The sequence below is a fragment of the Triturus cristatus genome, chromosome 5_1 (genome assembly GCF_964204655.1).
Source record: "Triturus cristatus chromosome 5_1, aTriCri1.1, whole genome shotgun sequence".
NCBI lineage: Eukaryota > Metazoa > Chordata > Amphibia > Caudata > Salamandridae > Triturus > Triturus cristatus.
In genome coordinates, this window is record NC_140587.1 from 670,333,167 (window position 1) to 670,350,061 (window position 16,895).

General features: G+C 44.3%; 1 protein-coding gene across 9 annotated transcripts in view; it reads left to right on the forward strand.

Moving 5' to 3' along the window:
• Positions 1-16,895, forward strand: part of RB1CC1 (RB1 inducible coiled-coil 1) — a 666,167-nt gene that overhangs the window by 243,874 nt on the left and 405,398 nt on the right. For all 9 annotated transcript variants that reach the window (XM_085605628.1, XM_085605635.1, XM_085605627.1 and 6 more), the window contains 2 exons: positions 13,338-13,524; positions 13,841-13,922. In XM_085605628.1, the coding sequence (XP_085461754.1) occupies positions 13,338-13,524; positions 13,841-13,922 (269 nt within the window). The remainder of the gene's footprint in view (positions 1-13,337; positions 13,525-13,840; positions 13,923-16,895) is intronic.

A 16,895-nucleotide genomic window follows, 5' to 3' on the forward strand; every position in this document is an offset into this window, starting at 1 on the left:
AATGATTGTGTTGCAAGCCTTTTTACAAGTGCTGCAGGAGGGGGTTTTCATGATGTTGCAGGATCTGCTGCTCAAGTATTTCCATATCCTCATCCACCTAAAGCACCTCATGTTTATATTGTTCTATGTAGCTGGTGCAACTAAAGTTCAGCATCCTGCCATTTGAGATCTAATCTGCTTTATAGATCTTCACAAAATATATGCCTCTAGGAGCAACCTTACTGTGATGGAAGAAACATTGGGTGTTTGTCTAGACTATTTAGTGTTAAAGAGAAAGTCACAAAATATGGTCAGGTCATTCTTTGACGCCTGACTAAAACTCTTTCAAAATCTAGGGCTATCTCTGACCACAGACAAATCCTTTCTCTCACCAGTACCCCACAGTCAGTTGTTGGGTGCAATTCTGAACAACAGAAAATAATTTCCTTCAGATAGAGGATTCAAGGATTTCAAGCATTAAAAAAAAGATTGTTAGAAAGAGCCTCCGTCTGCTTCTTCAGATCCCTGCTCCACAATATACCTTCCTGCAGTCCATTAATTCTCTGCTGCTGTCTGCTTGTAGGCCCTCCCCTGAAAGAACTGGATGCTCATCTGCTCCAAATGTAGGTATCCTTCAACTGCATAAAGGCCATGGCCAGTATTTAGGGGCCAAGCAACTGGTGGTGCTCAAGTAAAAATATTACTGAAGGCCTACGTTTTTCAAAAGCAAGTAATGCAATACATAGCGGCATTATGAAGGGCGGGGCATGCATCTGCATGAACTAGAGGCAAAGGGACACTGGTACCGTACAGTCACCAGCTTCTTATTAATGTGTTGGAGCACAAAGCAAACAAGATGGGCGACCAGTCTTTCTCACTAGGTTAGGGAAATCTCAAATCTTGATAAGAACAGACACCACCACCACCACAATGTGTTATGTAAAGAAGTAAAATGTTTGATTAAATCTCCTATGTTTCAGAAGAAGCTCAGGATCAGTGGAAATGGATAAGAGTATGTCTAGGACTTCCTGGAGTTACCAGTATGTGGGCAGATAATTAAGCTTGACTGGGACTGTCCGCTACAAGTAAGAACTAAGCCAATATTAACTGTTTTGAATCTTTTATCAAATGCAAAACTAGACCACTTCATGACGACAGCAACAAGAAATGTTGATTTTTAACCAGCAGGCAGTGGCACTCCAGTTTTAGGGGCAGAGGTACCTTTTTGATTGTGTGGTCCAAGATCTTTGGGTATGCCTTTCCAACCATCAGGTGTATTAACCTACTCACAAGGGTCCCTGCCACATGATTTTGATAGAGCCTATCTAGTTTCCTCAGTGCGGGCTCACAGCTCTTTGTCGTGTCTTGTAGTCTTTGCCCATTCTGTTGCAAAAACAGTTGGGTCTGCTAATAATAGACGGCAAACAAATTCTCCACCGAAATACAGATTCTCCTAGCTTTTCAGCCTGAAAACCTGGCACTTTCCTGCTAGCATGTTTCTCCTGACTGTTGTAAGATCGAAGGACAGGACTAAGCATTTACACTGACAAGGGTATACCAGGTAACATTGAGGAGATTCTGCCTGGTATCACTCTAATCAATGGCATCATGTGTTGGCTAAGTCCTACCTTATTTGCTACAGGTAGAAAGAGTTTGGCCTCAAATATGCTTCGTAGTGGTCTATTTGTTGCACTGAAAACAATCCAGCTCTGTGTTCCACCAGAACAATTAAAGAGATCCTTCAGTGACTCGTTACTGCATTTCCACTGTCCAGCCTAGCGCCTGCTATCTTGAAATTTAACATTGTACGGGTACAGCTGTTGATATGCAGGTTTGAGCCTAATCGCAGGTGGGGATTTCCGTGTATAGTCATAAGTACTTGAATAGTCCCGCCCACATGCTGGGACCCCGGAGCACTTCCTTAGATATATCTTCTTAAATGGATATCATTTTTACCTTTCTTCAGGAAGGCCTGCAAAGACACTTAAGAGATAGAAAAGACAATAATGCAGCCTGACTAACTAGGCTACACTGGCTACGACTTCATGCTGAAGTGAAAAAAAGATAGCCAGTAATCTTATATTTTACAATTTTTATGGCGTTTAATAGACTGAGAAAACTCCCCTTAACAAAACTCCTTTTTTCATGATAGAGATGACAGGGTTGGACAGAGTAGCCCCCATAGGGTGCTGTAGGAAGGTGGATATCTGACTATGGTTACCCCCAACTTTTTGCCTAGTGTCTAGCTGGTTTTTCGACTTAGTTGGCCTGAGATCCTGCCATTCAGGGTCTCAGGCTGTCTGCTCTCTCTGTAAAATGGACTCCATGTACCCTAGGTACATACCCAATTGGTAAGGATCACCTTATTGGACCCTGTATAGTGTACCCTAGGTACCCAGGGCATAGGTGTACCCTAGGCCTCCCAGGGGCTGCAGCATGTATTATGCCACCCCTGGTCTGGCCTTCCAATCAGACACAACTGGCTGATCACTCAGCTGGGGCAAGGTCGTGTAATCACCCCTTGCTTAGATATAGTATGCCTATATCTGCCCTTATATATAGACACATGTGTACCTATCAGTCACTCCTATGGCAGGCCTTAACAATCCTGGAGGCCGAGTGCTTGGTAACATGTGAGATGGTGCTCTAGCATGAGCTGAGCCTGTCTGCAGCTTTCGGAACCATGTCCTTATAGCTGTTCTATGATATAGCCTACCATATACTCTTAAAGTGCCTTATAATCTTAAACGGTTATGGTAACTATGGTTTGGCTTTATCAAAACATGTCGTGTAAGGTGTCTAACACTTTGGAATAATACCCCCATACCATTTCTGGTGATGAGGATATTATTCCTCCCTTCTAGAGGGAGAGACATGTTAAAATCCTACTTTGCTGTTTATCTCTAACCAAAGCCTCAGCATCACAAAATGGATGCTGCTGCCACAGACACAAGTCTGACCTCCTGCTGCTGGGAGTGATCCCAGCCAGGGAGGCCTGGACAATAGGTTTCCTGCTTGGGGAGGTGCTAGCACCTCCCCAGACAGCCTTTAGTGTATTGGGGCAGGGTGGGCTGAAAGGAATGAGACATGCCTGGGGCACACAAGGTGTTCCTTGCATAGTCCAGTTCAAACCGGCGCTGGGGCACTCCAGCCCCAGCTCTGGCGCGAAACTGGACAAAGGGAAGTGGGTGTAACCACCCCCTCCCAGGTCCCACCCATAAGGCGTGACCTAGCAGGTATCCCAGCCCCCCAGATTAGTATAAGAGTGGGAGTTGGGCCTCAAGAAGAGAGATTATCCTGAACCTGCAAAACTGAACAGAAACTCTGGACCTTCGACATTCGACGAAAGAAGAAGACTGAAGAATCTCCCTTGTAGCCAAGGAGTGGCTACCCTGTGCAAACAGGCACCATCAAGAGACTACCCTTTGCTTTGCGACCGTTCTACGAGGAACCGACTGCAGAGCCCGACCAGAGCCTTGACTTCCAGACTTCCCCGACCCTCATCCACATCTGCAGCAGAGCTGAGATCCGTGGAGGCGACGAGCGACGTGGGACCGGCTACCTGGGAAAAGTGACTAGTAACTTACAGCGCAGCTTCTGAGGTACCCTCGAAGTTGTGCACCGGGGATTGAGAAGCCCCAACCCCAAGCACCAACTGCACCGAAGATCAGCCCCCCACACTCCACGAGTCCTGCGTGGGGCCCTTCAGCATTTTCCTGCTTGCCGCGTCTGTCCGGTTGCTTGCCCGCTGGCTAGTGGCCTCTGTGACGACGCTCCCTGAAATCTTCTGCGCTGGTTTGGCTCCTCCAGACTGGCTCCCGCTTCTCTGCAAAGAAGAAGCACCCCAGACCTTCCTGGTCTGCACCAGAAGCAAGTCCCTTGTTCTTCGTGGGTTCCGCTTGCCAAGGCTTGGTGAGTCCTAGTCCAACTTCGACGCCGCCGACAGCAAGAGCCTTCGTGGGACCGCTCGCCTCCTGGTCCTGGTCGTCCTCGACGCTTCCTGGTCCTCCTGGCTGCAGCGACAAGCTTCACCTTCACCTGCAACTCTTCACGACATCGCCTGGTTCCTTCCTGGTACCACGTGGTCACTGGCTAGTGACCTTGACTCTGTCCCCTCTGCTTGCAGGTTTCTTCTCTTCTTGACCCCAGCCTTGGGATCCACCGGACACTCTCCCCTGACTGCCTGTCAGCATCTTTCTTCAGGCATCCATAGGAGTCGACGACGAAAACGACGCATCTTCACCCCTATGCACCCGCAGCCTGTGGGCTAGGTAACTTGGGTACTCCGGTGCTCATCAGGATAGTGACTATCCTAGTGTCTAGTTTTCAAGTCTCAACTTCCTAGCTACTCCGGAAGTGTCCTAAATCTATCTATTTCTAAACTGTAACATTGCTATTGACTTTTACGCATTACGCGTGAGTGTTTCCACTCTGCACACGAATCCCGTGGGCCTCCCACTTCCTAACTAACGCTAGTGTAGTGTAGCCACAGCGATTCCCTAGGCCTATTCTATTTCCGTGACAGTGGTTCTTATACCACTTATTTAGTATATGGTTTGCGTGGCCCCTAGGGCCTAACTGTATTACTTACCTGTGTGACTTACTGTATGCATTAATAAGACTGTGTTGTACTTACCTCTAATCTCATAAAGAGTGCAGAGGGTTTGCTAGAATAAATACACTTTATTTTATATATATATCTGTTGTGGTGTCCTTTCATTTGGTATTCAAGGGATTATATATGGTATCACAGCTGGCTTCACATGCCATTCAGAGTTTAGCCTAAGACTGCTCTTGTCCATGCTACCACTAGGATAGCTGGTCTATAAGGTTGACTTTACAACCAATCACCATAAGGGTATTTGGACTGATATAAGGTGTACACTATAACTAGTGACATCATGCATCAGGCCAACTTCTCACAGGTGCCATTATATGTCTCAAAATAGAAGCTGTGCCTTTAAGACTCTCCAGAGCCCACCAGTATCCCATGATGCACAGCCAGTGGCAGTTACTTTAGTTCTTTTTTTCCGGCTCCTGTTAGCAGGACCCTGGAGCTTTGAGCTCTACCAACTTTGGTGTTTTTCATCAAAAATCTCTTCAGAATTTGACTACTAACAGTCTCACTTGACGTCTTTGGTCTTTCTATTCCTTTTGCTGTCTTTTTCTGATGGGAATTCCCCAGTTTTCAGGCAAAAATGCCATCCCTGTTTGATAAGTGCCCTGACTGTGGAAGGAAAAAGGCCAAATCTGACTCTCACAGGGTGTGTATTATTTGCCTGCCTGCTTTTCACGTTCCTGATGCCTGTTCCATTTGTAAAACCTTTTCAAGGCGCACCCAGGGAGAAGATTCGGCTTCAAGGAGTTGAAGAAAGAAGAAAACAGCAGGCCAAGTCAACAGGTGGGACTTCAAAGAGAGGAGAGGATCAGTCCTCCACCAGGACTCTGTCCTCAGCCTCTGGGGGGCTTCCCAGAAGAATAAGGGCTGAAAAACGGCGCCGGTCCCGGTCGACGTCGAAGACTACGACGTCGAGAGAAGGTATAGCACCGACCTGTTCTCTGTCAACTCAGGGCTCTGGGTTGAAACGACGTTGACGTTCCACGTAGAGGAGAAGACCTTCAAAAGAAGTGGCAGGATCAACGGTGAGGCCTCCTCTATCGCCGTCGAGAAATCCTACGCCGAGGAGGTCGCCTTCGAGAACACTGTATCGTCATTCGGTGTCGACTCACCATCATTGATCAACATCGACTCACCATCGTCGATCGCCGTCGAGAAGTCACCAGCGATCGCCGTCGAGAAGTCACTGCCGGTCGCCGTAGAGAAGTCACCGTCAGTTGCCGTCGAGAAGTCACCGTCGGTCGCCGTCGAGAAGACACCGTCGGTCGCCGTCGAAGACACCATCGATCTCCAACTCAATCGACATCCAGTCGAAGTTCTCGCTCGAGACGACGTCGAAGGTCGCCGTTGACAAGTAGATCGACGTCGAGGGGGAAAGATGAATCTTCTTCGGAATCTGTGGCTCTTTCCTCACTCCAGACGGCTGGGAGAAAGAGGAGATTCATTCATTCTTCGGATTCTGAGTATTCACTGACATATTCCCCATCTAGGTCACCAGCTCAGTCTTCTCATCGACCAGAGGATCCTTCGCCTCCTCCTCCACCTCCTCGGCCTTCTACTCCTCGGTCCACTACACCTCCTCCTCCTGCACCTCGAAGACCAAGGTCTAAGTCTAATACGTGGGACCGTTCTCGTAGACATTCCTCAACTCGCTCTCATCGCCGACATCATGGTGAGTGATCTCGCTCCCGACACACCAGGGACACATCCTGTACGAGTACTGGAAGATATTCCCCAACATTATCAGATTCTCCTCCTCAAAGGATTTTACCTATTGATGACATGACCACTTTTCAAGAAGTTTTGGTGCGAGGAGCATCCAAACTGAACATCCCAATGTCCACACCGATTCCATCAGCCTCTGTGATTTTTTTTAGACTCTCCAACAGAGGCTAGCCTCTCGTCCCTTGCTTCCTCTGGTACCGGGCTTATTAGAATCGGCAATGGAACTTTTTCTTACTCCTTCTTCCATTAAATCAGCTCCTTCCAGACTGCAGAAGAAGTACCGTCCTCCAGAGCAGGATCCCACGTTCCTACGGACGGACCCTACTCCAGATTCTGTCATTGTGGTGGCAGCAAAAACAAAAGCATACTATGGCTCCAACATCCACAGTTCCACCTGATAAAGAGAGTCGTAAAATAGATTCAGTGGGGCGGAAGGTATGCAACACAGCAGCGACCTCTATGAAAGCTGCGAGTGCCACAGCCCTGCTGGGCAGATATGACCGGGCACTGTGGGAATCTCTCCAGCAGTTTGCAGATCCCCTACCTAGGGACAAAAGGGAGGATTTTAATGAGATCCCAATGGAAGGCCTTATAGTGTCTAACCAAGTCATTGGTGCAGCGGCGGACACATCCCTTCAGTCTGCAAATGGATATTTCCACGGGGTGGCACTCAGAAGGCATTCATGGCTTCGCTTAACCTCACTTAAGCCTGAAGCACAACAACGTATCCTGAATCTGCCTTTTTCGGGAACAACCCTTTTCGTCTCTCATGCAGATGAGGAGATGGCCCGAATGAAAGCGGAGATGGAGACTCTAAAGGCAGTTGGTCTTGAAAAACCCAAAGACCAACGTAAATCTTTCCGCCCTTTTTTACGCAGATACTCGACACAGAGGTTTCAAACCCCTCGTTGGTATCAGGGCCGACAAACCAGTACACAAAAGTCATACCAACAATCTTACCAACCTTTCCAAAAGCGACAACCAAGAGGAACCTGCTCAAGGAAATAAGGTGCATACTGGTTCCAAACCCTGAATCCTTTCTTCCCCCTCTTCCGTTACCCACTCCGGTAGGGGGAAGCATTCATCATTTCTTTGCAGAGTGGCAAAAAATAACACAAGACAATTGGGTTCTGAATAGTGTTTGCAATGGATACTCTCTACTTATTCATCAGCCCTCGACCATCAATACCTCCAACACAGTCAAGACTCCAGCTGTGCCGATTACAAATGGAATCCAACATTCTCTTACAAAAACAGGCAGTAGAACCTGTTCCTCCTTTACAACGAGGAAAAGTGCTGTATTCAAGATTCTTTCTTGTCAAGAAGAAGGACAAGAATGAGTTCAAACCCATTCTCGATTTCGAAAGGCTAACAAGTGGATTCAGAGACAGATTCTGAATGTTAGCGTTACACCAGATCTACCCTCAACTACATCGAGGGGATTGGTTATGCGCAATAGACCTGCAAGACGCATACTTCCACATTCCCATCATAAGGAAGCATCACAAGTTCCTGAGGTTCACAGTGGGGAACAACCACTATCAATACTGTGTACTCCCATTCGGCCTGAAGTCAGCTCCCAGGACCATCTCCAAGTGCATGGAGATGATTGCTGCCCATCCGAGGAAGCACACAGTGTTCGTCTACCCATACCTAGACGACTGGCTGATCAAGGCATCCACGCGTCAGTAGGCTCAACTACACTTCAATTGGACCGCCGACCTTCTCCTTCGTTTGGGTCTTTCCATCAACTAAACAAAGTCTATCTCAACTCCTGTACAGTGCCTGCAATATCTGTGAGCATCCATCGATGCTCGCACAGCAAACGTGAATCCTTCGGAGGAGAGACGCTAATCGATCCTTCAGAAGGCTCAGGCTCTCATGAAAATGTCTTTCCCAATGGTGAGGAAGTTCTCTTCTCTTCTGGGCTCCATGGCGTCTTGTATCTTTCTCACACCGAATGCACATCTCCACATGAGACCCTTGCAAGAATGTCTGGAGGACAAATAGGATCAGCGAATAGGGGATTAGGAGGACCGGATTCAACTGTCGCAACATGCCCTCCGGTCCATCAAATGGTGGTGCTCGCCCACCAATCTCCTACGAGGGATTCCCTTCCACAAGGAGATACGGAAGCAAACCATATTAACTGATGCCTCTCTCCTAGGATGGGGAGCATATACAGATCACCTTCAAATTCAGGGCAAATGGTCACCAAAGGAATCCACTTACCATAATCAATCTGCTAGAGCTACGAGCAGTTCATTTGGCTCTGAAAGCTTTTCAGCCATGCAATGTTCTACCTCAACAAACAGTGAGACTCGGGATCCAGACCAGTATCTCGGGAAGCCCAGACTATCTGGAAGTGGCCCTTAGCCAGAAATCTTACTAAAACAACAACTCACCTCCCAGGTGTTCAAAATGCTCAGGCCGATGCTCCTAGCAGACTCCTTCAGGAAAATCACGAGTGGGTCTTAAACGACGACGTGGTGCGAGATATATTCAAAAGATGGGGTACTCCAGAGGTCGATTTATTCACCACCACAGAAAACAAATGGCAAAACTTTGCCTCGAGGTTCTACCAACCGGGAACTCTGGGGAATTTTCGTACGGATAAACTGGTCAGGCAGATTGCTCTACATCGTTCCTCCAATCCCCTTGATCCCCGCAGTCCTCATCAAGCTCTCACAGTCACCGGCCAAGAAGATTCTCATAGCCCCGGAGTGGCCACGTTAGTGGTGGTTCAAAGACCATCTTCACTGGTCTATCCTTCCACATCTCAGGCTGCCATGCAAAGCAGACCTACTAACGAATTTCGGAGGACCGATGGTGCACTCCAACCTCTCATCCTTGAATTTAGCTGCATAGCTCCTGAGTTAGTGCAGTATGGACACTTGAAATTACCTCAGTACTGCATGGACATCCTTAAGGAACGAATGAGATTCTGTATCTGGTGTTCATCGAATAATGAGGATCCTACTTCTTGCCAGGAAGATGTCATCCTTCCATACCTGCTTCATCTAGCACAATCTGGCCTTCAATTCTCTTCCATTAAGGTTCACCGGGCAGCTCTGGCTGCTTACAGGAAATACCCTTCACAAACTTCCTTTTTTAGAATTCCTGTCATTAGAGATTTCTTAGAAGGTTTGAAGAAAGTTTTTCCTCCCATTAGAAGTCCTTCTCCTCCTTGGGAGCTTAATTTGGTTCTTTCTCGACTAATGCAAGAGACCTTTGAACCCATACATAAGTCTACACTTCAGCATCTGTCTTGGAAGACAGCTCTCCTTGTGTCTATCACTTCCGCCCACAGGGTAAGCGAAATCCAGGCACTTTGCTGTCAAGAACCATACACAGTTTTCCATACATCTAAAGTGGTCATGAGGACTCTTCCGAAATTCCTTCCTAAGGTAATTTCGGACTTCCATGTGAATCAAAGTATTTCCATGCCTACATTTTTCCAGCATCCTTCTTCTCCAGCGGAGAGATCGCTTCATTCCCTGGATGATAGAAGGGTTTTGAAGTTTTAGTTGGACAAAAACTAAAGATCTAAGGAGATCAGATCAGTTATTTGTAAAGTATGGCTCTCTCCGTACAGGTCTAGCGTTCTCCGAGCAATCCATCTCCAGATGGATTGTTTCCTGTATTTTACTCTGTTACGATAAAGCCAACAAGACTCTTGTTAGTAAGCCTAGGGCGCTCACTACCAGAGAAAAAGCAGCTACTGCGTCCTTGGATCGTAATATACCCATTTCTGAGATTTGTAAGGCTGTTATCCGTAAGTCAGTACATACATTCACAAAACACTACTGCCTGGACTCTGATGCCAAGGCAGATGCTCAAGTCGGACAGGCTTCCCTTCGGAACCTGTTTGCTTAAACTGGCATGTTAATTCTCTGTCTATTCCACCGCATGTTTCTTGTAGGGATGGGCTTGCTAGTCTATTCAAGTGCTTATGACTATACACAGAAATCCCCTACAGGAGAAGTAATAGTTTCTTACCTGTAACTCCAATTCTCTTGTAGGGGTATTTCCGTGATAAGTCATAAGCAACCCTCCCACCTCCCCTGTGGAATAGAGAGACATATTCATAATATAACATAGGCATTCACTTCTCTACGCCTTCAAAAAGAACTGAAGTAACTGCCACTGGCTGTGCATCATGGGATACGGGTGGTCTCTGGAGATTCTTAAAGGCACAGCTTCTATTTTAAGATATATAGTGGCACCCTATGGGGGCTACTCTGTCCAACCCTTTCATCTCTATCATGTAAAAAGGAGTTTTTTGAAGGCAAGTTTTCTCTGTGTATTAAACTCCATAAAAATTGTAAAATATAAGTTTACTGGCTATCTTTTTTTCACTTCAGGATGAAGTCGTGGACAGTGTAGCCTAGTTAGTTAGGCTGCATTATTGTCTTTTCTATCTCTTAAGTGTCTTTGCAGGCCTTCCTGAAGAAAGACGAAAAATATCCACTTAAGAAGATATATCTAAGGAAGTGCTCCGGGGTCCCAGCAAGTGGGCTTGACTATTCAAGTGCTTATGACTTATCACAGAAATACCCCTACAAGAGAACTGGAGTTACAGGTAAGAAACTATTCCTTCTCTCATGGAAGTGGCTGTCCTGCTGCTGGTGACTTTGGTCAGGAGCATCAGTAAGATCCATGCATTTACAATTTACAATTAACACGTTCACTCACCCATCCACAATTCATACATAAGGTCTCTATAGCCTTGGCCTGAGGAAACACCTGATCCTAAAAGTTTTTTTCCAAAATCCAACCAATGTTGCAGAGTAGGCATTGCACTCTCTTGATACCAGCCTTCACCTCAAATTCTTCTTCAAAAGATCTAGAGAAGGATTAGCCAGCTATTTGTCTCATTCATTCATGTGCAGAAAGACTCCCCAATCGTCCTCCATCCCCCCAAATCCTCAACCAGAGTATTGCAAGACGGGTTTCACACCTGAGAAGCTGTCATGGTTTGTCATGCAAAAGTTGGCCATCCCCTGCTTAATGCAATAACAGGCCTCTCAACAAGACAGCGCTCCATTCAGAAGTGCTGTTGTTGGACATTGGCAGTGTGGCAACTTGGAGGATTCATCATTCACTTACTAAGCACTATTGCCTTGATACAAAACTGTTGAGTGGGCCAGCAGTTGGGCAAGTTGTCCTACAAAATCTGTTTCAGTAAAGTGATCCTGTTTCTGCCTTCTTGTACTATTTGTAACTTATGGTAATGCTTAATTTCTGCTCTGTTGGATAATTCTTCTTGCTACTCGGTCTTCGTTCGCGCTCAATAAATGTCAAAAATAAATAAAATTAAAATAAATACTCTGATTCAAATATGAGAATCTATGAAATGTTCAATGCTGAAGGCGAAATAAGATGCCTAGCTCTAGCTACAGGTCTCCAGCGCTGGTATCATTCAGATGAGTCTCAGTCCTAGGATCCATTCTTCCGAAGAGCCTCCTTATTTACCTCTGGAGGGAGTCATCTGTATGGTCTTTTCATAACGCATTGAATAGCTGGCTGTTGGGCTAATCCACCCATCCAAATGATAAAATCTTGTCTTTTTGCACTTAGATATACATTGTTATGTTGGTGGTGGTATGTACAGAATGGATAATCCATTCCCCTACTACATATGAAACCAGAGCTCCGCCAAACTCCCCTTGTTCAAGTGGCATCCATCCCTTTGGCCTGCTCCTGCCACTGGGTTCCTGCATTCTTCTGACCTCTGATTCCACTCACCCAAAATCCACTTATTTTGCTGGCAGCTGAAATCCGAGACTTCTGTCTCCTACCACAATATGGAGGACTGTCAGAGACTGGGGTTGTCTACTAGGACTAATGTGGTGCTTCTAGACACAGGAGCATGGAAGAGGTACAAGTATACTAAAATGCCATGAACACCTCCCAGGATGTTCCTGATATTAGAAAGGTGCAAGGAAGGGTTTCAAAGTTAGGTTGGCATTCAACAGCTCCTGTGCTAGAGGAAGGCATAGAACTGCTGGGTTTAGCTCTAGATTGATAACATCTCAATCTTGCCATGGAATTTAGATTGACAAGAGGAAGGGAACAAGACGTTGTTTGGGGGTTATACATAGTCGAGGGACCAAGGGCCACATACAAAGAGAAAACTGTTCCCTACTGACTCTACTTGCACTTTAAAGTCTATATGAATCTGTTTTTAAATGACTTCTGATGCAAGGATCTTCTCATTGTCCTTTCCTTAATCAGAGACCTATGCTCTAAAGAAGTCTGTAACCCTGTGCATTCGACATGCCATATTGAAAACACTCCTAGCCTAAAACCTTCAGTGTTTTAAATTGTACAATTTTTACGAGTAAGATAAAAATACCTCTTATTGTTAGTGAGAGGGCAACCGACCTTGCTATGTTTTTGATGGAACATGCCCTTAAATACTATGGTGATTGTTAGATAATTGCCTTATACAGTGGTCATGGCAAAACAAATTCAAAGTGAGCTTAATCAAGCTTCTACATGTTGTAATAACCAGTAAAACATTGTGAGCTTTCTTGAAGGGTGTCCTGCTGGAGAGATATGTTTTTTGAGTTGACCCACCAGATTGACCATGCCATTTCTTGACTTAAATAACACGAAAATATTGAAAGTGTTTGATCCTCTTTGAATTAGTTGTTTGCTTAAGTGAATGTGTCTGAATAAAATGAAAATGTTTTCAAGTTTAGGATAGCCTCTACACCATTTTTTTACTTGACCTCTTATTGAATATTTTGACCTCTTAATTTGAATATTTTGTATAAGGTAATATAAAGTATATGATTTTGGTTGGTGATAACATTTTAACACTATGACATGAAGATCACAAATTATGTCCACCCTTGCTGTTCTGTGTTGAATCACTTTACAGAGAGAATATCTATCAGGCAGTAGTCACATTCGTATGTGTTAATTTTAGTTTGTTGCAAATTCACGGTTTGAAAGTTAATAGCAGTGTGAGAGTTTCATAAAAGGTTGTTTTTGGTTTACTTTTCAGGTGGTGTTGCTTTGTAATGCTTCATGCTGATCAAGATGGAGAAAAACTGCAAGCCTTATTTCGACTCTTAACAGAGCTACTAGAGCGAGTGAAGATTGTAGAGGCTCTCAGTACAGTTCCTCAGATGTATTGTTTGGCTGTCGTGGAGGTTGTAAGAAGAAAAATGTTTATAAAACACTACAGAGCGGTAAGCAGAATGTTTTCGATGTCTGCAAAAGATGATGCAGAATACTAGATCTGGTGTTTTGTAACGGTATCTACTGACCATCATGTGCCACACTAATCCGAGGTTAAGAAAATGATTTATTGCACTAATAATTTCCTAATTTGTGAATCAATAGGCTGTGTCTGCAGTTAGTTGCTTTAATAATATCTTTCCAGAATATGTTTATGTAATTGGAGTTCTAGCTTAGGCATTTGTGAAATAATAGACTTGTTGGTATATTATACGTTATTGAGCCATACAGTGTTTATACGTTATTATCTTTTTCTATTTGCAACAGTGGGCCAGTGCTTTAGTAAAAGATGGCAAACATCTCTACGAAGCTGAAAAAACAAAAAGGGAAACTTTTGGGAAACTTTTTAGTAAGTATGTTTCTTAAAATATTTTTTTTAACTTCAGAGTCTCTTTCTAGGTTTCAGGCTTAGTATGATACTGTAGTATTTAATAGCATGAATTTTTTTAAGACATCTAAAGCCAAGTTAATATTTAACAAATACAATTTGTCCTCTGGACGGGCTTTGCAGGCTAAACACCATTCCTTTTTCCAGCCTTAATACGTGCTTTGGGCTATTGTTCAAAGCTTAAGAATTGCACTTTTGATGATTTCCATAAAAAGACAGACACAGTTCAGGTACTTGAGTTTACTATGAGAAATGTGAAGTTTCTATTGGGTAATTTCATTTTATGGTATTCTGTTATTCTGCTGCTAGTTCATAAGGTGACTAAAGTTAGCCAGTTGGCTCAAGATAGTACATCACCCAGTGCTTTCACCTATAATATAGTAGGTCAATTATGTGAAAATGTTCATGTGTGGGTTTTGCTCTTTAAACTAAAGAAGTAAATGTACATTTTCTCAATTGTAAGCAACAATTCCAGCTGTCGATGAGCTACTATGAGTACCTATATTATGACCACCGATTCAAACAGGAATACTCCAAAGGGCCATTTATTGAAGTAAAACGTTACAATGTATTTTTATTGTCATTGGCCTATTTTTATATTCCAGCTCATATGAATAGGTCATTTGACTGACTGAATGACCACAAGAGATCTGAAATAGATCATCAGGAAACTGATTTCATGTTAATAATTGTATTTACTTCAGAAATCGAAAAGCCTTGTATCCTAATTGGTAGCCCTATACAGTTTTCTAGAGAGGTAAGGGAGGATCTATTTAACCGCTTTCTTTTTTACACTTTTTTTTTTAATTTTAAGTAGCAAGCTATACATAACCTGTACTATAAAAAATATTGATTAACAATGTTACACGGGTGCTGGTGTATCCTCGTTTATTACATTAAGTATACATAAAGGTAGCTAAACATGTAGGGGACATCTACTGATACGTGGAATATTGGTCAATAGTAAACAGTCTGGCTTGTATTCACGACCCTAGAAACATCTTGGTCCAGGCCCGTATCATCTGTGCAGTAAACAGCAGTCTTTGTTAACCTGCTATTCCCCACCCACCCCTCCATCCCTCGCTCACCTCTCATGTAATTATTAACAGTGAGAAGCTTTAGTGAGAAACTACAAGAAATTGAACTTGTCACTACTGAAGCACTACTCAAAGTCTCAGTAATATTACAACACCAACATTATCAGTTACATATGTCAAATAAGAGTAATTAATCTGATGGTTGAATTGCAATTAGTCCCTTGCCTCCTTATAGGCCCTTCGGATTAATGTCCATTCATTAAGTGGCCTGATAATCGGTCTGAAGGAGATGCCCCGAATTTAGTTGAAAATAGTTAAACGATCTTTATCCATAACTAAACAATAGGAACCGTATCAGTTTTCCAAAGGTTAATGTAGCATTATAGTTTGGTGAAAATGTCACTTTAAATGTAACATTTTAAACTTTAAAAAACACTGAAGTTTACTAGTCTATTGTTATTTCATGTAACTATAACTTGCGCCATCGCCATGCTACTTATGACTCGTCTGTTACAACACATATCACGTGTTCTTTGATATCATTGATAACATTACAGATGTCATCTGAAATTACATCATTGATGACATCACTGTATATGGTGGGGGAGCAAGTTATAGTTGTTTAAAATACCTATAACTTGTCAAGTCAATATTTACACAACAAGGTCTCAAAGCGGCGCTCCCTAGCTGCTGGTGCTCGCATAGGGTTGAGACCAATTTCCCTGTCAAATATTTAGCACAAAGGAGAAAACCTCTGCACTCCTGGAGACTCAAGTTCTCTTCCAGGGGATCCTCATCAATAGTCATAAGCATTAGAATATTCCCGCCCATGTGCGGGATCCCGGAAACAGTATACTATATGTGCCCCACATATATATATCCATACATATATACCTATATGTATACACAAGCAATTGCAGCCCCTAAACCCTAGAGCTGAACCATGCTGTAAGTAATTTCCACTACACATAAGAAAATAGCATTATAAACATGAGAAACAACATTATAACTTGTTTGGAAACTGTTTTAATGCTTAGAAAACAGCAGAAATTCTTAGAAAACACTGAAAGCATAGGAAGCTCCCAGGCTGCATTGCAAATACCCAGTCTAAAAAGACTGAAAAGCTAACTCATAGCTGCATAGCAAAAAACTGACACCGTGCCTTTAAGGCACACCTGACCCCCACCTTCCCATCATGCCTCAGGGGTGGCAGTTAGGTCAGTTGTTCTTTCCGGCATCTTCTGGAAGGATCCTGGCAACAGAGCTCCACTTTTTTCTGAGTTTGTCAGAAAATTTTGTCTGTTTTTCAACTGTTTTTTCCCTTACTTCGACGTTTTACATCTAAGTCAGTAAGAGGCTGCCTTTTTTAGGCATTTTTGGGCATTTTTTCCATCTTAAAATGCCTTCTCTTTTCGATCCTTGCCCTGCCTGTGGCAAGAAGAAGGCCAGGACTGACTCTCATAGGGTCTGTATCCTGTGTCTACCGGAGGATCATGATTCCAAGACATGTACTCACTGCCAGAGCCTGTCCAAAAGAACTTTGAAGGACAGAGAGCGAATTCGCGTTTATGGCCTGGCACAACCATCCAGAGGCCGATCTCCGGTGAGGAAGGGCTCCAAGAGGCATAGAGATTCATCTAGAAGCAAGTCCTCTCGTCCTTCCGCCTCAGCGCCGGGCTCGGCGCTGAGAAAAGATGTTCCGGTAGGTCGTGTTTCGAAAAAGAGGCTTTCGACAGCGGGCTCGCCGTCGAGAGCAGGTACGTCGTCGACGTCGAAGTCCAGACCGCCATCGTCAACTCGGCGACGATCGGCGTCGAGATCCAGAGCCTCTCCGCCGTCGTCAACCCGGCGACGTTCGGCGTCGAGAGACACCACCCCTCCGCCGTCGTCAACCCGG